The 26692-nt window shown below is 51.1% G+C and overlaps 3 protein-coding genes across 5 annotated transcripts; all 3 read left to right on the forward strand.

Annotated features, from left to right (window-relative positions):
• Nucleotides 1-268: 268 nt before the first annotated feature.
• Nucleotides 269-5057, forward strand: LOC144601088 (uncharacterized). 3 transcript variants are annotated; one of them, XR_013548237.1, is made up of 2 exons: nt 269-384; nt 1052-1566. XR_013548237.1 is itself a non-coding variant. In XM_078413020.1 (2 exons), exon 2 carries the CDS (start codon nt 2347-2349, stop codon nt 4471-4473), a length of 2127 nt encoding a protein of 708 aa, XP_078269146.1. In that variant the 5' UTR covers nt 274-384; nt 2225-2346; the 3' UTR covers nt 4474-5057. The 3 variants fall into 3 exon arrangements, 2 of the variants coding, with proteins under 2 accessions (XP_078269146.1, XP_078269147.1); XM_078413020.1 differs by lacking the exon at nt 1052-1566 and adding an exon at nt 2225-5057 and having other exon boundaries at nt 274-384; XM_078413021.1 differs by lacking the exon at nt 1052-1566 and adding an exon at nt 2230-5057 and having other exon boundaries at nt 275-384.
• Nucleotides 5058-6404: 1347 nt separating this feature from the next.
• On the forward strand, nt 6405-9281 carry LOC144601106 (uncharacterized). The gene is made up of 2 exons (XM_078413048.1): nt 6405-6481; nt 7371-9281. The coding sequence occupies exon 2, from the start codon at nt 7493-7495 to the stop codon at nt 8741-8743; it is 1251 nt and encodes a 416-aa protein (XP_078269174.1). The 5' UTR covers nt 6405-6481; nt 7371-7492; the 3' UTR covers nt 8744-9281.
• An 824-nt stretch (nt 9282-10105) lies between these two features.
• On the forward strand, nt 10106-25907 carry LOC144601426 (uncharacterized). The gene is made up of 9 exons (XM_078413525.1): nt 10106-10292; nt 11837-12678; nt 12726-12811; nt 14094-14193; nt 17694-19004; nt 19134-19183; nt 22452-22722; nt 23625-23748; nt 24173-25907. Exons 2-9 carry the CDS (start codon nt 12082-12084, stop codon nt 25621-25623), a joined length of 3990 nt encoding a protein of 1329 aa, XP_078269651.1. The 5' UTR covers nt 10106-10292; nt 11837-12081; the 3' UTR covers nt 25624-25907.
• Nucleotides 25908-26692: the final 785 nt, after the last annotated feature.

Here is a 26692-nt window from a genome sequence, read left to right on the forward strand (position 1 = left end):
AGAGAATTGGCCTCCACTGCCTTCTGAGGCACTTGTAAGTGTAATGATTTTCACAAGTGATCGACCAGGCTCTCCACATACAAGGACCAAGTGGCTGCTGCCCTTTGGGGAACGCTGATCCGTTGATTTCAGGCCATGTCCATGGCGTCCTCTTTACCCCGAAACCTCAGCGCCCCAGAACTCGCCCTATGTTGCAGGCGATACAAAGCGCGCAGGCGCAGAGAGCCCCGGAAGTGGTGCGGCCATGCGGTCCGCGGACAAAAGAGTCCGGAGGATCAGCGGCAGGGAGGAGCGGCGAGCTGGGCGCGGCCCCCTCGGCTGCGGGGACAATCGGTGCGGCCCTCGGGGACACGGTGGGAGCGCATCGAATGCACGGACAGAGCGGTGAGAGGAAGCGTCCCGACCCGGACCACGACCCGCGCACCTTCCCCACCCACCCATGAGTCTGTAGGAAGGGTCTCGACCCGAAATGTCACCCGCTCCTTCTCTCCAGAGATGCTGCCTGACCCGCTGAGTTACTCCAGCTTTTTGTGTCTGTAGATGATTACAATCAGGCCGACCACAGTGTAGAGAGGAACAGGAGGGAGGGAATAACGTTCAGTGCAAGGTAAAGTCCGATTAAAGATAGTCTGATGGGTCTCTAGACAATAGACAATAGGTGCAGGAGGAGGCCATTCAGCCCTTCGAGCCAGCACCGCCATTCAATGCGATCATGGCTGATCACTCTCAATCAGTACCCCGTTCCTGCCTTCTCCCCATACCCCCTCACTCCGCTATCCTTAAGAGCTCTATCCAGCTCTCTCTTGAAAGCATCCAACGAACTGGCCTCCACTGCCCTCTGAGGCAGAGAATGCCACACCTTCACCACTCTCTGACTGAAAAAGTTCTTCCTCATCTCCGTTCTAAATGGCCTACCCCTTATTCTGAAACTGTGGCCCCTTGTTCTGGTCTCCCCCAACATTGGGAACATGTTTCCTGCCTCTAATGTGTCCAATCCCATAATTATCTTATATGTTTCAATAAGATCCCCCCTCATTCTTCTAAATTCCAGTGTATACAAGACTAATTGCTCCAGCCTTTCAACTCTACCTGTGACGTTCAATGACATTGCCGTTCACCACTGACAATCTACACTGGAACAGGGCCACCAAGGACCAGAATGTCCACTAGACCAGCCACAGATACACCGTGTTGCTCATTGTGGGGACATGGGACTTGCCCAACAGGTGAGGAGTGAAAACCTGGTCCAAATCCCGGATGGAGGAGTGGCTGAAATGGACCGCTGTGGTGCAGACAGAAAGAAATTTGGCAGCTGGACACAAAATGCTGATGGAACTCAGCTGGACAGACATCATCTCTGGATAGAAGGAAAGGTGTGACATTTTGGGTCGAGACCGTCCTTCAGGCTGAGAGTCAGGGGAGAGGGAGATATGGAGATGAGGAAGTGTAAGGTGTGTGAACAAGGCAAAGGTGATGGAGATCTAGGAAAATGTAGAATAGATCATTGTTAGCTAGGAGTAGGTCACAACAAAGCAAACATAGATAAAATGTAATCGGGGACAGTCAGACTGGTCAGAGACAAGGAAGGGGGCGGGTTGTTGAAAGAGGGAAAAGCAAGGGTGACTTGAAGATAAAGAAGTCAATATTCATACTGGCAAAAGTCAGCCAATTTGCTGTTGAGCCCAGACAGAAGACGGGGGCTTGTTTCTCCACCTTACTTTCAGGCTCACTGTCAGTGTGATTTCACATTTCAATTCAGATATAGAAGTTGTCTGAAACACTGATCTTTACCTGTTAATCGTTTACCTGTCCGGGGTTTGACTGTGGAGAGCTCCAACTGTGGGGCCTGTGGACTTTAACATCGTGAAGCCCACGGTCTCAGGTAAGAAGAGGCCGACTCTGGAGCTCCATGCCGCGGAGAGTGTTTCAATCCGTCCCGACGCGGGGAGTCTCGATCATCCCGACGCGAGGGCTTAGACAGAGGCGACTGCGGATGGTCATACAGCCCGAAGTGAACAAAGAGGAAGTTGATTGAACCTTCCAGCTCAGTGAGGAATATGGAATCTGCTGTGGTGGATGTTTATGTTAAATTTTATGTGCATGCGGTCTTGTTGCTTTTCACTTACTATGGCTGTATGGTAACTTAAATTTCACTGTACGTTAATTGGTACATGTGATAATAAATTGATCTTGAAATCTAATTTACGGTAAACGCTTTTTCCAGGGTAGAAGAAGCAGAGGATTGATGTCCGGGAATCTCAAATTCATTCATTTCACCGGCACCTGAACGCATGGGAGGAATTCGCTGTGTCAGTTGATCCGACCAGACGCCAGAGAGTTCACAGAATGGAGAAATTACTCGCCAGCTCTGAGTGTGAGCACGGATTAAAACAATCTTCCCACCTAGTGACCCAACAGCAAGTTAACACTGTGGAGAAGCCATTTACCTGCCCCGATTGTGGGAAGGGATTCACTCAAATACACAGCCTGAAGAGGCACAAGCGAATTCATGCCGGGGTGAGGCCACTCACCTGCTCTGAGTGTGGGAAGGGGTTCTTTCGTTTATCTGCGTTACAGGTACACCGGAGGACTCACACCGGGGAGAGGCCATACGTCTGCTCTGAGTGTGGCAAGGGGTTCATGCGTTCATTTTCATTGCTGACGCACCAGAGAATTCACACCAGGGAGAGGCCGTTCACCTGCTCTGAGTGTGGGAAGGGGTTCAACCAAGCTTCCCACCTGGTGACCCACCAGCAGGTTCACGCTGTGGACAAACCACTTGCCTGTCCCGATTGTGGGAAGGGATTCCCTGAAGCGGACAGCCTGAGGAGGCACCAACAAATCCACACTGGGGAGAGGCCGTTTGTCTGCTCCGTGTGTGGAAAGGGATTCGCTCGTTCATTTTCGTTGTTGATGCACCAGCGAATTCACACCGGCGAGAGGCCGTTCATCTGCTCTGAGTGTGGGAAGGGGTTCAACCAAGCCTCCCACCTGGTGACCCACCGGCAAGTTCACGCTGTGAAGAAACCATTTCCCTGTCCGGCTTGCGGGAAGGGATTCAATCAGGCAGTCAACCTGAAGAGGCACCAGCTTATTCACACCAAGGAGAGGCCACTCACCTGTGCTGAATGTGGGAAGGGGTTTTTTCGTTCGTCTGCGTTGCAGATCCACCGGAGAACTCACACCGGGGAGAGGCCCTTCGTCTGCTCCGAGTGTGGGAAGGGATTCAACCAATCTTCTCACCTGAAGAGACACCAGCAGGTTCACGCTGTGGAGAAACCGTTTGCCTGTCCCGATTGTGGGAAGGGATTCTCTCGAGCAAGCCAGCTGACGTGGCACCAGCAGATTCACACCGGGCAGCGGCTGCCAACACGTTCGCGAGTTCAGACCGACAAGAGGCCGTTCACCTGCTCTGAGTGTGGGAAGGGATTCACACATTCTCGCAACCTGAGGAGTCACGAGCGGGTTCACGCCGCGGAGAAACCGCTCACCTGTCCAGATTGTGGGAAGGGATTCACTCAGTCGTGCCAACTGAAGAGGCACCGGCAAATTCACAGCGGCGAGAGGCCGTTCGCCTGCCTCGAGTGCGGGAAGGGGTTCATTGGATCGTCTCAGTTGCTGATCCACCAGAGAATTCACACGGGGGAGAAGCCGTTCATCTGCTCTGAGTGCGGGAAGAGATTCATTGAATCAGCTGCGTTAGAGATACACCAGAGGATTCACACCGGAGAGAGGCCGTTCACCTGCTCTGAGTGTGGGAAAAGATTTACTCGTTTCTCTGTCATGACAACACACCAGAGAACTCACACCGGTGAGAGGCCGTTCACCTGTACTGAGTGTGGGAAGGGATTCAATCAATCGTATCTGTTGGTGACACACCAGAGAGTTCACACTGGGGAGAGGCCATTCACCTGTAGTGAGTGTGGGAAGGGATTCGCTCATTCATCGACGTTGGCAAGACACCAGAGTATTCACACCGGGCAGAGGCCATACAGCTGCTCTGAGTGTGGGAAGGGCTTTGCTCACTTTGATCAGCTGAGAATCCACCAGCGCGTGCACACTGGAGAGAAACCGTTTGCCTGTCCTGATTGTGGCAAGAGATTCACTCAAGCGGGCAATCTGAAGAAGCACCGGCAAATTCACACCGGGGAGAGGCCGTTAACCGGTTCTGGGTGTGTGGAGGGGCTCAGCGAGCCGCGCACGGTAGAAGGGATCGTGGTGAGGCGGGGGCGCGTCCCGCAGAGACGGAAACCCGCCTGGGCAGGGAGCTCGCGCCGGGCGCCGCACAGCCGCACTGCAGCAGACCCGGGCACCGATGCAGAGCCGGTCAAGTCCGGACCCCGTCGCCGGTCGCCACGAACAAAGACGGGCGCGGCAGCCAGAGAGACCACCCAGGACGAGCACGGCAGCCAAAGAGACCACCTGTCGTTGGAGTCTGCAGTTACCACTGCTGTTCATCACACCCAGGACTGAGCCCATATTCTCAATTAGTTTGGTTTAGTTTTTAGTTTAGAGTAACAGTGCAGAAACAGGCCCTTTGTGGCCCACCTGGTCCGCGCCGACCAGCGATCCCCGCACATTAACACTATCCTATACCCACTAGGGACAGTTTTTACATTTACCAAGCCAATTAGCCTACAAACCCGCCAGTCTTTGGAGTGTGGGAGGAAACCAAAGATCTCGGAGAACACCCACGCAGGTCATGGGGAGAACGTACAAACTCCGTACAGGGAGCACCTGTGGTCGGGATCGAACCCAGGTCTCCGGCGCTACATTCGCTGTAAGGCAGCAACTCTGCCACTGCGCACAAGGATTGTATTATAGTTATTTGAAAATTCAGTGTCTTAGATAATTTGGTAAATTTGTATTGTAGTGGTGGGTGCGTTACCACGGTTTTGATTTTTAAGTATTATTTTGTATCGTAGTCGAATAGATTATTTTTGATTTTTTAAACCTGGTCACTGGCCACTGTTGGAGTTTGTTTTGATGTTGTGAGTATCTATAGCATCCTTTTACTGTTTGGAATTTTATGTCTTGGATATGTGACAAATAAATTAGGTCTGTTGTGAACCCTGTGTTTCTCTTGCATGCAAAGTATATAATAATAATAATAATAAACATTTATTTTTTATAACGTTTTTCCAAATGCTCAAAGACGCTTTACAAAAACAGTCAAGACATAAAAACAAACAGACAAACTATCCTGACGGAGAAGCGGCGAACAAACAGCGCCAGCGTCCTCTCACGTCAGGGTCCGGCAGTAGACAATAAAGAACACAAGACACACAATTACAATTTTTAACACAAACAGCCATCACAGTGATTGCTCCAGGCACACCCTCACTGTGATGAAAGGCAAAGAAAAGTCTTATCTCCTCCTCATTCTTCTCCCGTGGTGCCACGAGGCGATTGAGGCTCCCGACTTTTGAAGCCCCCACCGGGCGATGGAAAGTCCCAGGGCCGAGCCGAGCAGGCCGATGAAGGTCCTGAGCCCCCACCGGGCGATGGAAAGTGCCGCGGCAAGGCCACGCAAGTCGATGAGGGGCCTGCGAGCGGGTCGATCAAACCTCGCGCTTCGGGCGGTCGAAGCTGCTACGGCTGAAGCTCCCGAAAGCCGGTCGCCAGCCAGGGACCTGCGAGCTCCCGATGTTGCGGTCTGCAGGGCCCACGGCCGAAGCCTCCGAGATGGTAAGTCCAGGCCCTGCGACCGGAGTCTTCAAGGTCGATCCCAGCTGGAGGCCGCCGACTCCACGGTGTTAGGCCGTAGCACGAACGGAGACACAACACGGTAAAGGTCTCATCTCCGTTGAGGAGGAGATTGGAAAAAAAGGTTCCCACCACCCCCCACATATACAGAGTAAAAAATAAATCAAAGGAAACATTTAAACGATAACAAAGACAAAAACAAAAAAAGGACAGAGAGACTGCCGGTGAGCCGCAGATGCAGAACGCAGCCACGCCCCCATATTCGGCCACCTGGGATGACTCCAATAAAATGATCTTGTATTTCCTCCGGGAAGGGTGGGGGGGGATGACACCTGTCAATGCTGCACGAGTTCAAATATTCGGCACTTGTAAGTGTAGTGATTTCCACAAGTGATCGACCAGAGAGGTCGTTGTGTTAAATCGACTGCAGACTCTCCACCCAAAAGGACAAAGTGGATCTTATCCATTGGGGAACGCTGAGCCGGTGATTTCAGGTCATGTCCATGGCGCCCTCTTTACCCAGAAACCTTCGTGACCCAGAACTCGCCGTATGTTGCAGGCGATACCAAGAGCGCAGACGCGGAGAGCGCCGGATGAGGTGAGGTCAAGGCGCGCATGCGTTCCGCGGACTAAAGACTCCGGAGGATCGGCGGCAGGTAGGAGCGGGGAGCCGGGCGCGGGATCATTCAGCACCGAGGAGCGGCTGTCCGGAAGCGGGGACAATCGGTGCGGCCCTCGGGGACACGGTGGCCCGCCACCTGGGGACGGTAGTCTGGTCAGTAGACACAGGAAACTACGGATGCGGCTTCACAAAAAAGGACACAAAGCGCTGGAGTAACGCAGCCGGTCAGAAAAAAAGGGTCCCGACTCGAAAGATCCCCGCACGTTAACACGACCCGACACAGTTTGTGTACATTTGCACCAAGTCAATTAATCTGCAAACCTGCACGTCTTTGATGTGTGGAAAGAAACCCTTAGTCGGGGTCGAACCCGAGTCTCCGGCGCTGAATGCGGTGTAAGGTAGCAACTCTACCGCTGGAAGGCAGTAGCTCTACCGCTGGGTCACCGGGATTTGATATAATAAATATAATACAAAGGAAGCGCAGATGCAAGTTTATTCCAACGATCGACGCAACTCAGTGGGTCGGGGGCAGGTTTCGGGTTGGGGCCCTTCTCCGGACTGATTCTGGTGGGGGGGACGGTGCCGGTCCTTCCTCCTCTCCCTCTAGTCAGTGGAGGTGCTGGCGGCTGTCGGCGCAACCGTATGATGGATAGACCTGTTTCTGGCTCGCGGGGGGTTGTAGGTAAAAGAGCGGCCATGAATAAGATACCAGCACTTTGCTGCTAAACCGCTGAGCGTGTTTGGAAACGCAAGCATGGGTCTCTGTCCACCAAGGAGTCTGATCAGTAGATGCAAGAAACTACAGGTGCTGGTTTACAAAATTATTCACCTAGTCCAATCAGAAGAAGGGCCCTGAATCAAAGTATCACCTATCCACATTCCCGAGAAATGCTGCCTGACCCACTGAATTATTTCAGCACTTGGCCGGTTTACTTTCAGCCTCGTTGTCACGGTTTCATGTCTCAGCTCACCATGGAGACTAAAATCACTGTCTGAAACACTGATCTTTGCCTGTTAATTTAGTGTAAACCTTTTTTCACAGGATAGAACAAGCTGAGAATTGATGCTCGGGAATCTCAAACTCCTTCAGTTAACCAGCACCTGAACACGTTGGAGGGATTCACTGTGTCAACTGAGCTGCCGAGGCACCATAGATTCCACAGCATGGAGACATTATTCACCAGCTCTGAGAGTGAGCTGAAATTCACTCAATCTTCCCACCAGCAAGATCACGCCGTGGAGAAACCATTTGCCTGTCCCAATTGTGGGAAGGGATTCACTCAAGCAAACAACCTGAAGAGACACCAACAGCAAGTTCACGCTAAGGATAAACTATTTCCCTGTCCCGATTGTGGGAAGGGATTCTCTCAGGCCTGCAAACTAAAGAAACACCAGAGAATTCACACAGGGGAGAAGCCATTCACCTGCTCTGAGTGTGGGAAGGGATTTATGCAGTCATCTCACCTACAGTCACACCTGCGGATTCACACTGGAGAGAGGCCGTTCATCTGTTCTGAGTGTGGGAAGGGGTTCCCTCAAGCCGGCAACCTGAAGAAACACCAGTTAATTCACACAGGGGAGAAACCCTTCGCCTGCTCTGTTTGTGGGAAGGGATTTACTGCATCATCTGGGCTACTGACACATCAGCTGATTCATTCCGGGGAGAGGTTGTTCACCTGTTCTGAGTGTGGGAAGGGGTTTGTTCAACTGGCAGGCCTCAGGACACACTATCAAATTCACACCGGGGAGAAGCCGTTCATCTGCTCTGAGTGTGGGAAGGGATTTACCCAATTATGCGGGCTGCAGAAACACCAGCGGATTCACACCAAGGAGAGGCCATTCACCTGCTCTGAGTGTGGGAAGGGATTTATGCAGTCATCTCACCTACAGTCGCACCAGCGGATTCACACTGGGGAGAAGCCGTTCACTTGTTCTGAGTGTGGGAAGGGATTTATTGACGTATCTGGGCTACAGAGACACCAGCAGATGCACAGCGGAGAGAGGCCGTTCACCTGCTCTGAGTGTGGGAAGGGATTTATACAGCCATCTCACCTACTGTCACACCAGCGGATTCACACTGGGGAGAAGCCGTTCATTTGCTCTGTGTGTGACAAGGGGTTTGGTAAATTATATGGGCTACAAGTACACCAGCGAATTCACACTGGGGAGAGGCCGTTCATTTGTTCTGTGTGTGGGAAGGGGTTTACTAACTTAGCAGCATTACAGAGACATCAGAGAATTCACACCGGGGAGAGGCCGTTCACCTGCTCTGAGTGTGGGAAGAGATTTATTCAGTCTTCCCAGCTGAAGACTCACCAGCGAGTTCACGCTGTGAGGAAACCATTTGCCTCTCCCAACTGTGGGAAGGTCAACACTGATGACCTAGTGACCAACCAGCAAAATCACACTGAGTAGAGACCGTTCATCTGTTCTGTATGTGGGACGAGATTCACTCAGTCTTCCAACCTAGTGATCCATGGGTGAGTTCACACTGGGGGGTTAGCCATCGCAGTTGCTACATCTGCTTGCTGTTTAACTAAGCTCTGTTCATTGTTGCTGAATCTGGTTGCAAGTCCACAAGTGTTTGCTGGTGTTGGAGTCTGCGGTGTCTGCTGCTACTCATCACATCTAGGACTGAATACTGTTCACTGGGCACGTTTGGTGGTTTGAGTTTGGGTGGAGTTTGACTGGGAATTCACTCAGTCATCTGTATTAATGGCACACCAGATAATTCACATCAGGGAGAGGGCCTTCACCTGTTTAGTGTGTGGGAAGAGTTTCACTGAGGTAATGCCACATCAGCTTGTTCACACTCAGAAAAGGTTTAAATAAGATTTTGGCCTGGTGTTTAACATCTCTCGCAAGTCCTCAAGCGACTCTGTGGTTAATCCTGATGTTCATCACAACGAGGGCTAATTTGGGGTTTGTTCTTATGTTGTTAGCTCTTCATATAACCGTGCTGGACTTTAATATCTTGGATATGTAACAAATAAAGTTCAGTTGTTAAAATTCTGTGACTCTCTGCATACAATATACCTTGGGAGGCCTTTTGCCAGTCTTTCTCCTCTGTTGACTCCTTTGGAATGTTCCTGTTAGTCTTTTACCTGTGGGTAAAACGGTTATTGGTTCATAAGTCTGAATTTCGACACTTGTTTTGTAATGTTCACAACTAAAAGAACACATCGGTTCCAACCGCCCAGACGTACAGCGGCAGCGTCTTCACCCGCCCCGGATCAGGGGGCTTGGGTCAGCCCGCTGCGGACCTTTCACAGTCCTGCCCTGGAACGTGGCAACTTCAACAGCCTGACCGCGGAAGAAGACGGCAGGGGAAGAGAAAATACATTCTGGCCTTCCATCACAGTGAGGAGGTGACTGGAGGAGACTCACTGTGATGGATGTTTCTCTTTTTTTTTGTGTTGTGTTGGTTGTGATTGTGTGTAAAATTGCTTCTTTTTATTGCTCTATTGCTGGACTGTGGGTGAACTTTCATTTCACTGCACATCTTGTATGTGCCTCTGACAAATGAACTCGACTTGACTTGAGAGGTCACTATTCTCCACATGCTAGAACAAAGTGGCTGCTGACCATTTCGGAACGTTGAGCCGGTGATTTCAGGTCATGTCGATGGCGCCCGCTTTACCCAAAAAGCTCCGCGTCCCAGAACTCACCCTATGTTGCAGTCGATGCCAAGCGCGCAGGCGCGGAGAGCTCCGGAAGTGGAGCGGCCAAGACGCGCATGCGGTCCGCCGGCAAAAGGCTCCGAAGGATCGGCGGCAGGTAGGAGCGGGGAGCCGGGCGCGGGATCAGACAGCACCGAGGCCCGGGCTAAGGGGAGAATCGGTGCGGCCCTCGGGGACACGGTGGCCCGCCACCTGGAGACGATGCCGGTCCTTCCTCCGCAACCGGGCCCCGCGGAGTTTCCCGCCCGTCAGTGGCGGACGGACCAGGCGGCATCGATTGCACGGTGACGGATAGACCAGTTTCTAGCTCGCGGGCGGTTGTGGGTATCGAGACGGCCATGGGCAAACACAACTTCGCTTCGTGTCCTTTTTTTAACGAGCGTATCATCACATACTCGTTACCTTCCACTGCTTGAGTGAGGCTGCACTCAAATTGCACGACTCGCATCTGATTTGCAGAACCCAGCGCTGTGAATATTATCATATCATATCATATATATACAGCCGGAAACAGGCCTTTTCGGCCCTCCATGTCCGTGCCGCCCAGCGATCCCCGTACATTAACACTATCCTACACCCACTAGGGACAATTTTTACATTTACCCAGCCAATTAACCTACATACCTGTACGTCTTTGGAGTGTGGGAGGAAACCGAAGATCTCGGAGAAAACCCACGCAGGTCACGGGGAGAACGTACAAACTCCTTACAGTGCAGCACCCGTAGTCAGGATCGAACCTGAGTCTCAGGCGCTGCATTCGCTGTAAAGCAGCAACTCTACCGCTGCGCTACCGTGCCGCCCATTGAATTCTCTTATTTTAAGTAACTTATGCTTACACTCCCTATCCCTCTTGCCCCCTTCCTACATCCTAGGCGTTTTGGCGGTTCCACAGTTCTCCACATTGTTTCCTTCTCGAGATCACACCTTCCCCTGCCAACAATGGGTTTACCAGGCACCACCCTGCCTGAGGTCATCTGTGGCCGGCCCTGATTGATCCTAGACTTTTCTCACCTCCAGCTCTTCACACCACCCAACCCCCACCCCATGCTTTCATTCTCAAGAATGGTACCGACCTGAAACACCACCAATCTTTTTCCTCCAGAGATGCTGTCTGGTCCGCTGAGTTACTGTCGCACTTTGCATCTAACTTTTGTAGACTCACCGTAGGGACTAAAATGGTTTCCTCTGAAACACTGTCCTTAACCAATTAGTATCCTTTATAACTTGTTTTGTAGGGTGGTAAAAGCGGAGAATTTGTAAGTGTGAATCTCAAGCTCAACGTCACATTTGATCTGCAGTAGTGTTGTTCAGTTCTTCGGTCCTGAATGTCACCGATCCTTGTATTATGGAAGAGGGGATGCATGTTTCCTTTATTTCAATAAAGGGATTACATACTGTTCAGTAACCTCGTGGGCAGTGATTCTCCCATCCTTGAGTGAGTGTGTTGAGACGACCGACTGTGGAGGGAGCTTCGCCCTGTAACACAGTTGAAGGTAACAAGCTGGTCACGATGCAGAGAAACTAAGCACCCGTACAATGTGGCAGTGTGATTGGGTGAAACTTTGTCAGCACCTTCAAGTCATTGACAAAGTGAACAGATATTTTTCATTTGTAATACAAATTTGGATCACACTCTTGATCCAGTTGCCTAAGAACACAACAGTGCATCCCCTCTGAAGGTCGGTCATTTAACTCCAAGTGTAGGAGGGATTCACTGTGTCATTTTTAGTTTAGTTTAGAGTTACAGCGTGGAAACATGCCCTTTCGGCCCACTGGGTCCACGCTGACCAGCGATCCCCGCACATTAACACTATCCTTTACCCACTAGGGACAATTTTTACATTTACCAAGCCAATTAACCTACCAAGCTGTACATCTTTGGAGTGTGGGAGGAAACCGAAGATCTCGGAGAAAACCCACGCAGTCGGGGGGAAAACGTACAAACTCCGAACAGACAGCACCCGAAGTCGGATCAAACCCGGGTCTCCGGTGCTGCATTCGCTCCAAGGCAACAACTCTACCGCTGCGCCACTGTGTGTCGTCTGCCGGGTGAGATGCCAGGGAATTCACGGCATGGAAAAATTATTCATCTGCTCTGAGTGTGGGAAGGGGTTCACTCAAACATCCTGGCTGCTAATACACCAGCGGATTCACACCGGGGAGAGACCATTCACCTGTTCAGTGTGCCGGAAAAGATTCATTCAGTTATCTCAGCTGCAGTCACATCAGCGTGTTCACACCGGCGAGAGGCCATTCACCTGCATTGAGTGTGGGAAGGGATTCATTCAGTTATCTCAGCTGCAGTCACACCAGCGTGTTCACACCGGCGAGAGGCCATTCCCCTGCTTTGAGTGTGGGAAGGCATTCATTCAGTTATCTCAACTACAGTCACACCAACGGATTCACACTGGGGAGAGGCCTTTCAGCTGTTCTGAGTGTGGAAAGGGATTTATTCAATTATCTCACCTACAGGCACACCAGCGGATTCACACCGGGGAGAGGCCGTTCACTTGCTCTGAGTGTGGGAAGAGGTTCATTCAATTATCGCACCTCAGGTCACACCAGCGGATTCACACTAGGGAGAAGCCATTCACCTGTTCTGTGTGTGGGAAAAGATTCACCCAGTCTTCCAACCTGGTGACTCATCAGCGAGTTCACACTGGGGGGAAGGTTTAAACAAGATGTTTCTTCACTCTTTAACCAGTTGCTGGATCCAGTTGCAAGTCCACAGGTGGCTCCTGGCGTTGGGCTCTGCAGTTACTACAGTTGCTCATCACACCCAGGACAAGACCCTGGTCATTAGGTACAGTTGGGGTTTCATCTGCTGTAAGGACTGGCCTGGAATTTAATATCTGGGATCTGTAACAAATAAATTAGATCTGCTATAAACCATGTCTGTGTCGCTGCGTGCAATGTATCCAGGGCCATTCAGCCTATCTGGACTCTGACACTTTCTCCCCTGGTAAATTATTGAATGCTTTTTTCACTGTTTACTCTGGGAAGGTGAAAATGGTAGACACAAAATGCTGGAGTAACGCAGCGGGGACAGGCTGTTCCTCTGGAGAGAAGGAATGGGTGATGTTTCGGATCGAGACCCTTCTTCAGACTCACACAAAATGCTGGAGTAACTCAGTGGGACAGGCAGCATCTCTGGAGAGAAGGAATTGGTGATGTTTCGGCTCAAGACCCATCTTCAGATAAAAACGGTACTTGGTTCATGATCTACTGTATCCGCTGTACCAGGTGTAAGTCTACTGTATCCGCTGTTCCAGGTGTCAACTTCTGTACATCGGCGAGACCAAGCGCAAGCGGTTGCTCAGCTAACTCCCCCTCCCATTCTGAATGTGACCTGTCTGTCCTGGGCCTCCTCCATTGTCAGAGTGAAGCCCAGCGCAAGTTAGAGGAACAGCACCTCATATTTCGCCTGGGTAGCTTACACCCCAGCAGGACGAACATTAACCTTTCTAATTTCAAATAGCTCTTGTTTTCCCTCTCTCAAATCAAGTCAAGTCAAATTTATTTGTCACATACACATACACGATGTGCAGTGAAATGAAAGTGGCAATGCCTGCAGGTTGTGCACAAAAAGAATTACAGTTACAGCATATAAATAAAGTTAATAAGTTACTATTATTGTCGACAAATATCCATCCCCTTCCCAGTTCTCCCACCAGTCTTACTGTCTCTGACTACATTCGATTTTTGTCCCGCCTACTCCCCTGACATCAGTCTGAAGAAGGGTCTCGACCCGAAACGTCACTCATTCCTTCTCTCCAGAGGTGCTGCCTGTCCCGATGGGTTTCTCCAACATTTTGTGTCTATCCAGCTGTCCTTTCTACACATTTGGTTCATGAGTTTTTGACAGTTCGAATTTTTGGACACGTAAGTGTAATGATTTTGACGAGTAATCGACCGTATCGTTTGTGCGAAGTTGCTGTGTTAAATTGACTACGGACTCTCCACACAAAAGGACAACGTTGTTTTTGTCCATTGGGAAACGCTGAACCGGTGATTTCAGGTCATATCCAATGGCGACCTCTTTACCCAGAAACCGCCGCGCCCTAGAACTCGCCCTATGTTTTTAGGCGCTACCAAGCGCGCAGGCGCGGAGAGCCCCCGGAAGTGGGTGCGGCCAAGGCGCGCATGCGGTCCGGCGGACAAAAGACTCCGGAGGATCGGCGGCAGGTAGGAGCGGGGAGCCGGGCGCGGGATCAGTCAGCACCGAGGAGCGGCCCCCCGGCTGCGGGAACAGTCGGTGCGGGCCTCGGGGGACACGGTGGGAGCGGGGAGCCGGACGCGGGATAGAAACAAAGACAATAGGTGCAGGAGGAGGTGCGATGGAACAAGACAATATACCGGTCCCTACAATATCAGCAATACAATACAATACAATCCTATATATCTTTATCGTCATTGTACAGGGGTACAACGAGATTGGGAATGCGTCTTCCATACGATGCAATAAATTAATTAGCTAATCAGTATAAATTTATACAACCCAGTGAAACAAAATTAGATACAGTTTTAAGACAGTATAAAGTTCAAGTAGGTCTGTGCCGGTTCGCTGTGCGATGTGACTATCCGGCTCAGCAGGACCGGTTCATAGCAACTATGGCCCTAGGGATGAAGCTGTTCCTGAGTCTGGAGGTGCGAACGTAGAAGGCCTTGTAGCGTCTGCCAGATGGTAGAATTTTGACTGGGGTGACAATAGACAATAGGTGCAGGAGTAGGCCATTCGGCCCTTGGAACCAGCATTACCAATCAATGTGGTCATGGCTGATCATTCACAATCAGTACCCCGTTCCTGCCTTCTCCCCATACCCCTGAGTCCACTATCCTTAAGAGCTCGATCTAGCTCTCTCTTGAATGCATTCAGAGAATTGGCCTCCACTGCCTTCTGAGGCACAGAATTCCACAGATTTACAACTCTGACTGAAAAAGTTTTTCCTCATCTCTGTTCTAAATGGCCTACCCCTTATTCTTAAACTGTGGCCCCTGGTTCTGGACTCCCCCAAAATTGGGAACATGTTTCCTGCCTCTAACGTGTCCAACCCCTTAATAATCTTATATGTTTTGATAAGATCCCCTCTTTTCCTTCTAAATTCCAGTGTATACAAGCCTAGTCGCTCCAGTCTTTCAACATACGACAGACCCGCCTTTCCGGGAATTAACCTAGTAAACCTACGCTGCACACCCTCAACAGCAAGAATATCCTTCTTTAAAGTTGGAGACCAAAACTGCACACAGTACTCCAGGTGCGGTCTCACTAGGGCCCTGTACAACTGCAGTAGGACCTCTTTGCTCCTATACTCAACTCCTCTTGTTATGAGGAGTTTTTGTGAATGCTGGTGGCTCTTCTCAGGCATCGTGTGTTGTAGATGTCCTCCAAGGCTGGTAGCTGTGTTACGATAGTCTTCTGAGCTCTATGGACAACCCGCCGAAGAGGTCTCCTCTCTGCTGAATTTCAATAAACATTGCTACCAATATTTCCTTTACCCAAAGACGATAAGGGAATGGAATATGTTACCACCCAACACACCCGATGTTGAGTCAATTAAAAAGGGGATTGAGCAACTAGATCTCAACTTGGTCAAAAAGGCCCACTTCGAAATTTAATCACTGCCCTACTCACTCCGACCAGTGTGAGATGACCACTGATGAACATCCTGGATGAAGACGTTTTTCCTAAATGGCCTACCCCTTATTCTTAAACTGTGACCCCTGGTTCTAGACTCGCCCAACATGGGGAACACTTTTCCTGCATCTAGACTGTCCAGTCGTTTAAGAGTTTTATATGTAGGAAGACTAGTGGTAGAACTGGGACGGGGGAGGGGGTAGAGAGGGAAAGCAGGGACTACCTGAAGTTAGAGAAGTCAGTGTTCATACCGCTGGGGTGTAAACTGCCCAAGCGAAGTATGAGGTGCTGTTCCACCACTTTGCGCTAGGCCTCACTCTGACAATGGAGGACGCCCAGGACAGAAAGGTCAGGTTGGGAATGGGAGGGGGAGTTGAAGTGCTGAGCCACTGGGAGATCAGGTTGGTTGAGTCGGACTGAGCGAAGGTGTTCAGCGAAACGATCGCCGAGCCAGCGCTTGGTTTCGCCAATGTAGAGAAGTTGACATCTGGAACAGTGGATACAATAGATGAGATTGGAGGAGGAGCAGATGAACCTCTGCCTCACCTGGAAAGACTGTTTGGGTCCTCGGATTGAGTCGAGGGCGGAGGTAAAGGGACAGGTGTTGCATCTCCAGCGGTTGTAGGGGAAAGTACCTGGGGAGAGGGTGGTTTGGATGGGAAGGGACGAGTGGACCAGGGAGTTTTGGAGGGAACGGTCTCTGCGGAAAGCAGAAAGGGGTGGAGATGGGAAGATGTGGCCAGTAGTGGGATCCCATTGGAGGTGGCGGAAATGTTGGAAGATAATTTGTTGTATGCGATGGCTGATGGGGTGGAAGGTGAGGACAGGGGGGACTCTATCCTTGTTACGAATGGGGGGAGGAGGAGCAAGAGCAGAGCTGCGGGATATTGAGGAGACCCTAGTGAGAGCCTCATCTGTAATGGAAGAGGGGAACCCCCGTTTCCTAAAGAATGAGGACATCTCCGATGCCCTAGTGTGGAACACCTCATCCTGGGCGCAGATGCGGCGTAGACGGAGGAATTGGAAATAGGGGATAGAGTTTTGACTGGTTCTGCGGCCAAGGGAGAAACGGAGGGCTTTAAGACCCTCATGGTGGGGGATGGAGGTGTAGAGTGACTGGACATCCATGGTAACGATGAGGGAGTGGGGACTGGAAGTTGTTGACGAGACGGAGAGCATGTGAGGTGTCTTGGACATAGTAGGGAGGGATTAGACCAGGGGGGGATAGGTCGAGGTAGGTGGAAAGTAATTCGGCGGGACATGAATAGGCAGAAACAATGGGTCTGCCAGGACAGCTCTGTTTGTGGATTTCCCAGGCAAGGGATCGCACGCTCTGATGGTAAGTCCACGGCCCCGCGGTGGGACTCAAAGTCAGTCTCGAGCAAGGCCGCCAGCTCCATGATGTTAGGCCGCAAAGCGACCGGAGATATGATCCGGAAAACAATCGCATCTCCGGCAAGGTAAGAGAATGAAAAAAAGTTTCCCCTGACCCCCCCCCCCCACATAATACAAACCAGAGAACATTAACATGGACTTTATAAACACACTAACAATAACCAAAAAACAGATGGACCATTGTCGGGGCTGCAAATAAAGTCAGCGAATCTGATGTTGAGCCGAGACAGAAGTCGAGGGCTTGTTCCCCCAGCTTACTGCTGGCCTCGCTGTCACGGCGAGATGGCACTGCTCACCATATATATACTAAAACTCTCGTTTGTTTGTTTGTTTGTTCCTGAACTGCAGCCGAAACGGTACATGATAGCGTGACAATTTTAAGCCCACCTTACTCCCTTCCCTTTGGTGCTAATGGAAGAAGTTTCATTGAAATTGGTGTTATATTTTTAAGGTTATTCACATTTTTAAGTTTTTACATCTATCTCCTACGGAGGGAGGGAGGGGGGAGGATAAGGGAGGGGGAGGGGGGAGTGGGGGAGGAGAGGGTGTGCACCAATGCAGGAGAGGTTTAGGCCCAACGGGTCCACTTGGTCTGGTGAAGACGAAAACACTGATCTTTGCCTGTTAATTTATTGTAAACTCTTTTTCCTGGTAGAACAAGCAGAGGATTGACATTCAGGAATCTCAAACTCCTTTGGTTCACCAGCGCCTGAGCGCGTGGGAGGGGTTCACCGTGTCAGCTGAGCCGACAAGACGCCAGCGAGCTTGCAGCATGGAGAAATTGTCCAGCAGCTCTGAGTGTGGGCAAGATCCCGCTCAATCTTCCCACCAGCAGGATCACGCTGTGGAAAAACCGTTTGCCTGTCCCGATTGTGGGAAGGGATTCGCTCAAGTCTGCTACCTGAAGAGACACCAGCGGGTTCACTCCGGGGAGAGGCCGTTCACCTGCTCTGAGTGCGGGAAGGAATTCACTGCGTTGTCCGGGTTGCAGAGGCACCGGCAGATTCACACCGGAGAGAGGCCGTTCACCTGCTCTGTGTGTGGGAAAGGGTATGTTCAACTGTCGAATCTCAGGACACACTACCAGCTTCACACCGGGGAGAAGCCCTTCGCCTGCTCTGAGTGCGGGAAGGGATTTACTCAGCTGTCGGGGCTGCAGAAGCACCAGCGGATTCACAGCGGGGAGAGGCCGTTCACCTGCTATGAGTGTGGCAAGGGGTTTATACAGTCCTCTCACCTGCAGTCACACCAGCGGATTCACATCGGGGAGAGGCCGTTCACCTGCTCTGTGTGCGGGAAGGGATTCACTGACCTATCTGGGCTGCAGAGACACCAGCAGATTCACAGCGGGGAGAAGCCGTTCATCTGCTCTGAGTGTGGCAAGGGATTCACTGATTCTTCCGGCTTGCTGACCCATCGGCGGATTCACACTGGGGAGAGGCCGTTCACTTGTTCCGTGTGTGGGATGGGATTTGTACAGTTATCTCAGCTGCAGACACACCAGCCTATTCACACTGGGGAGAGGCCGTTCACTTGTTCCGAGTGTGGGAAGGGGTTTATACATTTGTATCGGCTGCGGTCACACCAGCGAATTCACACTGGAGAGAGGCCGTTCATCTGCTCTGAGTGTGGGAAGGGATTCACCGGGTTGAACTACCTGAAAAAACACGAGCGGCTTCACACCACGGAAACGCCGTTCACTTGTTCTGTGTGCGGGAAAGTATTTCTAGATGTATCTCGGCTGCAGCTACACCAGCGGACCCACACCGGGGAGAGGCCGTTCGTCTGCTCCGAGTGTGGCAAGGGGTTCACTCGGATGATCTACCTGAAAAGACACGAGCAAGTTCATACCGGGGAGAGACTGTTTATCTGCTCTGAGTGCGGGAAGGGATTCACGCGATTTTCCAACCTGAGGACCCACCAGCAAATTCACCTGGTGGAGAAACCACTTGCCTCTCCCAGCTCTGCATAGGGTCAAGGAACGAAACGTCAAGGGAGAAGGGCCTCGACCCGAAGCGTCACCCATTCCTTCTCTCCCGAGATGCTGCCTGACTCGCTGAATTGCTACAGCATTTTGTGTCTGCCCTGTGCATAGGGCTTCACTGATACTTGTAAACTGGGGGCCCAACAGAGAATTTACACTGAGTAGGGGCTGCTCACCTGTTCTGTGTCTGTGTCTGTTTATTGTCACGTGTACCGAGGTGCAGTAAAAAACCCGTGTTGTGTGCTAACCAGTCAACGGAAAGACAATGCATGATTACAATTGTCATTGTAATTGCCATTTCTGAGCTGGGATTTAATTGTCTGCGTTTAAAGATAAATAAATGAGTTCTGTAGCAAACCCGGCGTCTCAGGTCCTTGCCTCCTTCTCTACAACGCACTCAATGTAGGCGGAGAGGTCGTTCCCACAGCTGCTCCCTGCCACTGTTTCTGTTCCTTGGGTGAGCTAGGAGGATTGAGGCAGTGCAGCGTAGGTTCACGAGGTTAATCCCCAGGGTGGCGGGACTGTCATATGAGGAATTGGAAAGACTGGACTTGTATTCACTGGAATTTCGACGGGTGAGAGGGGATTTTATAGAAACGTATAAAATTATAAAAGGACTGGACAAGCTGGATGCAGGAAAAATGTTCCCCTTGTTGGGGGAGTCCAGAACCAGGGGCCACACAGTCTAAGAATAAAGGGGAAGCCATTTAAAACTGAGGTGAGAAAAAACCTTTTCACCCAGAGCGTTGTGAATTTGCGGAATTCTCTGCCACAGAAGGCAGTGGGGGCCAATTCACTGGATGAATTTAAAAGAGAGTTAGATACAGCTCTGGGGGCTAGCAGAATCAAGGGATATGAATCAAGGAATCAAAGGAGAAGGCAGGTACGGGTTACTGATTGTGGATGATCTGCCACGATCACAATGAATGGCGGTGCTGGCTCGAAAGGCCAAATAGCCTCCTCCTGCACCTATTTTTTATGTTCTATGTTAATATTCTATGAGGTCCACTTTCTTCTAAGTTCACGGGTTTTTAGAGCCGGTCGATCAGCACTGAGGAGTGGCCACCGGCTGTGAAGAGAATCGGTGTGGCCCATCAGATTTGCAGTGCCCTTCAGTTCACCAGCACTTGAACGTGTGGCAGTGGTTTGCTGTGTCAGCTGAGCCGATGAGACGCCAGAGAATTCACAGCATGGAGGCATGATTCACCAGCTCTCTGAGTGTGGGCAGAGATTCACTCAATCTTCCCACCAATGTTAAACTGGATTATTTTCCCCTTGATCTTTCCTCAGTAAATATACTGAACCAACACACCGTTCTTGCTCCAACGAGTTTATTTGTCACCCCGGCAGATTTACTCTGGTCCACGACCTGTCACTCTCTTGCAGTTCCCCAGAGTAAGTGATTTACAACAGGCATTTAGGGTAGTCATGGTGGCGCAGCGGTAGACTTGCTGCCTTACAGCGAATGCAGCGCGCGAGACCCGGTTTCGATCCTGACAACGGGTGCTGTCTTTACGGAGTTTGCACGTTCTCCCCGTGACCTGCGTGAGTTTTCTCCAAGATTTTTGGTTTCCTCCCACACTCCAAAGACGTGCAGGTTTGTAGGTTAATTGGTTTGGTAAATGTCAAAATTGTCCCTAATAGGTATAGGATAGTGTTAATGTGCGGGGATCGCTGGTCGGCGCAGACCCGGTTGGCCGAAGGGCCTGTTTCCGTGCTGTATTTCTAAACTAAACTAAAAAGCGTACTACAAGTATATAAGCAGTAGCAAGCAGAAGCCAATTTGGTGCGCTTTCTTTGTCCTCCAATTATATCATGACCCAGTATGTGTGTCAAGACAAAGGTCGGGTTCTTCAAGAACCAGTGAATCGCAAGCGAGTGATCTCTATCGCAGTCAGGTTCCTCAAAATGAGTGACTAACTTTGTCATCACAGCTTCAACAGAACCTAGTATTTTCCCACTCAACCCTGTAATTTTCCACTAACCTACACAGCAAAAACCAAACTCGTCACCAGCAAGGACAAGATGTGGAGAAATCATGTGTCTGTCCCAATTGGGAGAAGGGATTCATTCACCGTAGAAGTCAGAGTGGGGACAAGCCGTTCCTGTGCTTTGAGTAGGGTAGCCAACTGTCCCGTACTAGCCGGGACATCCCGTATTTTGGGCTAAATTGGTTTGTCCCATTCGGGACCGCCCTTGTCCCGTATTAGGCCCGGGGGGGTGCTGTTGGTCCGGATGCTGTAGTTCCGGAAAGTGTAGGCCCAGACAGTGTAGGTCTGGACAGTGTAGGTCCGGAGGCCCAGGCGCCACCTAATGGAGGTTGCGTAGCAACCCGCCCTGTGGCCTGCGCGGCCACCATTGGTGGAGCGGGAGCATGTGGCCGCTGGCTTGTTGAGGTCACGCGGGGCAGTGACGTCAGCTTGTCCCTTATTTGGGAGTGAGAATAGTTGGCAACTGTAGCTTTGAGTGCGGGATGGCTTTCACTCTTCCAACTGTGTTACCGGCACACCGGAGATATCACATTGGGGAGAGGCCGTTAACCTGCTCTTAGTGTGGGAAGAGATTTACACAACTTGCTCAGCTGATGACCTACCACCAAGTTCACACTGTGGAGAAAACGTTTGCCTCTTCCAACTGTGGGTGGGGTTTCACTGGTAAATCTAACCTGGTAACCCACCAGAAAATTCACATCAGGGAGAGGGCATTCGCCTGTTTAGTGTGTGGGAAGGGATTCACTTGATTATCTGAGGTAATGGCACACCAGCTCGTTCACTCTCGGCAGAAAGTCTAAATAAGACTTTAGTTCGGTGTGTAACAAGTCTCGCAATTCCACGAGCGACTGCAGTTTTATACTCTGTGGCTTAATCTTGACGTTCATCACAACCAGGACGAAACCTTGGTCGTTGGGCACATGTGGGTTTGGTTATTCTGTTAGCACTTCCTACAACTGGACTGGAGTATAATATCTTGGATTTGTGACAAATAAAGGAGTTCTGTGGTAAAACCTCTGTGACTCGACTTGCAATATACATCGGGAGGCCATTCGGCCCATCTGGTCACTGCCAGTATTTATCCTTCGTTGACTCCTTTGGAATGTTCTTGTTTTTTTTCCTCTGTTTATCCCGGGTGGGTAAAAACGGTCATTAGTTCATGAGTCTGTTAGTTCAAATTTCCGACATTTGTAAGTGTAATGTTTTTCGCAACTCATAAGGTCATGTAGGAGCCTAATGAGGCCATTTGGCCTATCAAGTCTACTCCTCCATTCTATCCCTTCCTCCTAACCCCATGCTTCCACCTTCTCCCCAAAACCTTTGACGCCCGGCAACGTCGGTTGCGAGATGTCGCAACAAGGACCAAGTGGCTGCTGAACATGAGGGAACGCTGAGCCGGTGATTTCAGGTCATGTCCAATGGCGGCTTCTTTTCCCAGAAACCTCCGCGTCCCAGAACTCGCCCTATGTTGCGGGCGGTACCAAGCGCGCAGGCGCGGGGAGCTCCGGAAGTGGTGCGGCCACGGCGCGCATGCGGTCCACGGGCAAAAGACTCCGGAGGATCGGCGGCAGGTAGGAGCGGGGAACCGGGCGCGGGATCAGTCAGCACCGAGGAGCGGCCCCCGGCTGCGGGGACAATCAGTGCAGCCCTCGGGCACACGGTGCCCGCCACCTGGGGACGGTGTCTTCAAGTTCGGAGCTTATTTGGAGGTTGTTGTGTTTAATAGCCTGATAGTTGTGGGGAAGAGGCCGCTCCTGAAACAGGACGTTACAGTTTTCAGGCTCCTCTACCGTCTTCTCGATGGCAGGGGTGAAATGAGAGTGTGGCCAGGCAGGGTGGTGTGTGTGTTCCTGGTTGATTGATGGTGACATTGTATACACTGGAATTTAGAAGGATGAGACGGCGTTACTTGACATTGGAGAAATCAAAGTTCATACCGCTGGGGTGTAAGCTGCCCAAGCGAAATATGAAGTGCTGTTCCTCCAATTTGTACTTGGTCTCAATCTGACAACGGATGAGGCCCAGGGCAGAAAGGTCAGTGTGGGAATAGGAGGGGGAGTAAAAGTGTTTGGCAACTAGGAGATCAGGTAGGCCCAGATGGACTGAGTGAAGGTGTTCAGTGAAACGATCGCCTAGTCTATACGTTTTGTCTTGCTGATGTTGAAGAGTCCCCACCTGGAACAATGGATACAGTAGATGAGAGTGGGGGAGGTGGAAGTGAACCTCTCCCTCAGCTGAAAGGTCTGTTGATGTCCCTGGACAGAGTTGAGGGAGGAGGTATAGGGACAGGTGTTGCATCTCCTGCGGTTGTAGGGAAAAGTACCTGGGGAGGGGGTGGTTTGGGTGGGGAGTGATGAGTTAACCAGGAGTTGCGGAGGGAACGGTCCCTGCGGAAATGGGTGGAGATGGGAAGATGTGGTGAGTGTTGGGATCCCGTTGGGAGGTGGTGAAAAAGTCGGAGGATTATGTGCTGTATGTGATGGGGTGAAAGGTAAGGACTAGGGGGACTCTCCTTGCGACTGGGGGAGGAGGGGAGCAAGGGCGCGGCTGCGGAGTACTGAGGAGACACGTGTGAGGGCCTCATCAATGGTCATGTCCCTGTTCCCTAAAGAATGAGGACACCTTGGATGTCCTGATAGGGTCCTGCATGTCCCTCTTCCTACTCGTCGACCCCCACCCCATGCGACCTCCGGAACTTACGCGGGTGACGGCTGATCTGATTTCCCAGAGTGAAGGCAAGAGATGGAGTGATAGGTATCTCTGACAGTCGCAAAGTAGTGGTCGAGGATGTTTGCTCCTCTGGTGCTGCAGGACACGTGTGGGATGCTAGGTAGGGAGTGATTTCTTCCAGGTTGGCTTTGTTGAAGCCCCTTGCAACGGCGGGAAAGGCGTCTGCTGACTTGGCCATGGCATGCAGCTCCTCCAGTGCTAGATAGATGTCTTCCTGGGTTGGATGTAGCCCATGTTCGCAATGATGGAGGTGAATTCTCTCGGGAGGTAAGAGGGATGGCACTTCACCGCAAGGTGTTCCCGGTGTAAAGAGGACGCCCTGCGTAACAAAATTTGTTTGTGACAAGGCTCACCGTAGACACTAAAATCACCCCTTCCGACACACTCGTCTTAATCTATTAATGTTTATTGTCAACTCTTTTATTCAAGGTGGAACAAGCAGAAGATTTGTTTTGGGGAATCTCAAACTCAACCCATCAGATCTGCCGTGTCGCTCAGCTCACCAGCACCTTGGGAGGGATTCAAGGGAGCTGACGAGACGCCAGGGAGTTCACAACATGGAGAAACTATTCACCAGCTCTGAGTGTGAGCAGGGATTCGCTCAATCTCCCCACCGGCAAGATCGCGCCATGGGGAAACCATTTGCCTGTCCCGATTGTGGGAAGGGATTCACTCAAGCGGGCCACTTGAAGAGCCACCAGCGAATTCACACGGGGGAGAGGCCGTTCAGCTGCTCCGTGTGCGGGAAGCGATTCTGTCAATCGAATATGTTAGTGAGACACCAGAGAATTCACACCGGGGAGAGGCCGTTCACCTGCTCCGAGTGCGGGAAGGGATTCGTTCATTCCTTTGCATTAGTGGCGCACCAGAGAATTCACACCGCGAAGAAGCCGTTCATCTGCTCCAAGTGCGGGAAGCGATTCATTGACTCGTCTGCATTGCAGGCGCACCAGAGAATTCACAGCGGGGAGAGGCCGTTCACTTGCACTGAGTGTGGGAAGGGGTTCACTCGTTCATCTGCGTTGCTGAGACACCACAGAATTCACACGGGAGAGAAGCCGTTCGTCTGCTCTGAGTGCGGGAAGAGATTCATTGAATCACCTGCGTTAGAGATACACCAGAGGATTCACACCGGAGAGAGGCCGTTCACCTGCTCTGAGTGCGGGAAGAGATTTACTCGTTTTTCTGTCATGACAACACACCACAGAACACACACCGGGCAGAGGCCGTACACCTGTTCTGAATGTGGAAAGCGATTCAATCAATCATATCTATTGGTGACACACCAGAGAATTCACACCGGGGAGAGGCCGTTCACTTGTAGTGAGTGTGGGAAGGGATTTGCTCATTCATCGACGTTGGCAAGACACCAGAGTATTCACACCGGGCAGAGGCCGTACAGCTGCTCAGAGTGTGGAAAGGGCTTTGCTCATTTTGTTCAGCTAAGAACCCACCAGCGCGTGCACACTGGCGAGAAACCGTTTGCCTGTCCCGATTGTGGCAAGGGATTCACTCAAGCGGGCAATCTGAAGAAGCACCGGCAGATTCACACCGGAGAGAGGCGGTTAACCGGTCCTGGGCGTGTGGAGGGGCTCAGCGAGCCACGCACGGTAGAAGGGATCGCGGTGAGGCGCGGCCGCGTTCCGCGGAGCCGGAAACCCGCCTGGACAGGGCACTCGTGCCGAGCGCCGCACAACCGCGCTGCAGCGGACCCGGGCACCGACGCAGAGCCGGTCAAGTCCGGACTCCGTCGCCGGTCGCTGCTAACAAGAACGGGTGCGGCAGCCGGAGAGACCACCCAGGATGAGCACAGCTGCCAAAGAGACCACCAGTCGTTGGAGTCTGCAGTTACCGCTGCGGTTCATCACACCCAGGACTGAAGCCATATCCTCAAAAAGGATTGTATTATAGTTATTTGCAAATTCAGTGTCTTAGATATTTTGCTAATTTTGTACTATGTTGGTGAGTGCATTACCACGGTTTTGATTTGTAAGTATTATTTTGTATCGTAATAGAAAGGCAGATTATTATCTGAATGGTGTCAAGTTAGGAGGAGGGGGAGTTCAACGAGATCTGGGTGTCCTAGTGCATCAGTCAATGAAAGGAAGCATGCAGGTTCAGCAGGCAGTGAAGAAAGCCAATGGAATGTTGGCCTTCGTAACAAGAGGAGTTGAGTATAGGAGCAAAGAGGTCCTTCTACAGTTGTACCGGGCCCTGGTGAGACCGCACCTGGAGTACTGTGTGCAGTTTTGGTCTCCAAATTTGAGGAAGGATATTCTTGCTATGGAGGGCGTGCAGCGTAGGTTCACTAGATTAATTCCCGGAATGGCGGGACTGTCGTATGTTGAAAGGCTGGAGCGATTGGGCTTGTATACACTGGAATTTAGAAGGATGAGGGGGGATCTTATTGAAACATATAAGATAATTAGGGGATTGGACACATTAGAGGCAGATAACATGTTCCCAATGTTGGGGGAGTCCAGAACAAGGGGCCACAGTTTGAGAATAAGGGGTAGGCCATTTAGAACGGAGATGAGGAAGAACTTTTTCAGTCAGAGGGTGGTGAAGGTGTGGAATTCTCTGCCTCAGAAGGCAGTGGAGGCCAGTTCGTTGGATGCTTTCAAGAGAGAGCTGGATAGAGCTCTTAAGGATAGCGGAGTGAGGGGGTATGGGGAGAAGGCAGGAACGGGGTACTGATTGATAGTGATCAGCCATGATCGCATTGAATGGCGGTGCTGGCTCGAAGGGCTGAATGGCCTACTCCTGCACCTATTGTCTATTGTCTATTGTCTATTGTAATTGAATAAATTATTTTTGATTTTTTTTTTAATGGACTGAACCCTGGTCACTGGGTTTTGTTGGAGTTTGTTTTGATGTTGTTAGTATCTATAGTATAAGAAAATAACTGCAGATGCTGGTACAAATCGAAAGGTATTTATTCACAAGATG

The sequence above is a fragment of the Rhinoraja longicauda genome, chromosome 16 (genome assembly GCF_053455715.1).
Source record: "Rhinoraja longicauda isolate Sanriku21f chromosome 16, sRhiLon1.1, whole genome shotgun sequence".
NCBI classification, from domain to species: Eukaryota; Metazoa; Chordata; class Chondrichthyes; order Rajiformes; family Arhynchobatidae; genus Rhinoraja; species Rhinoraja longicauda.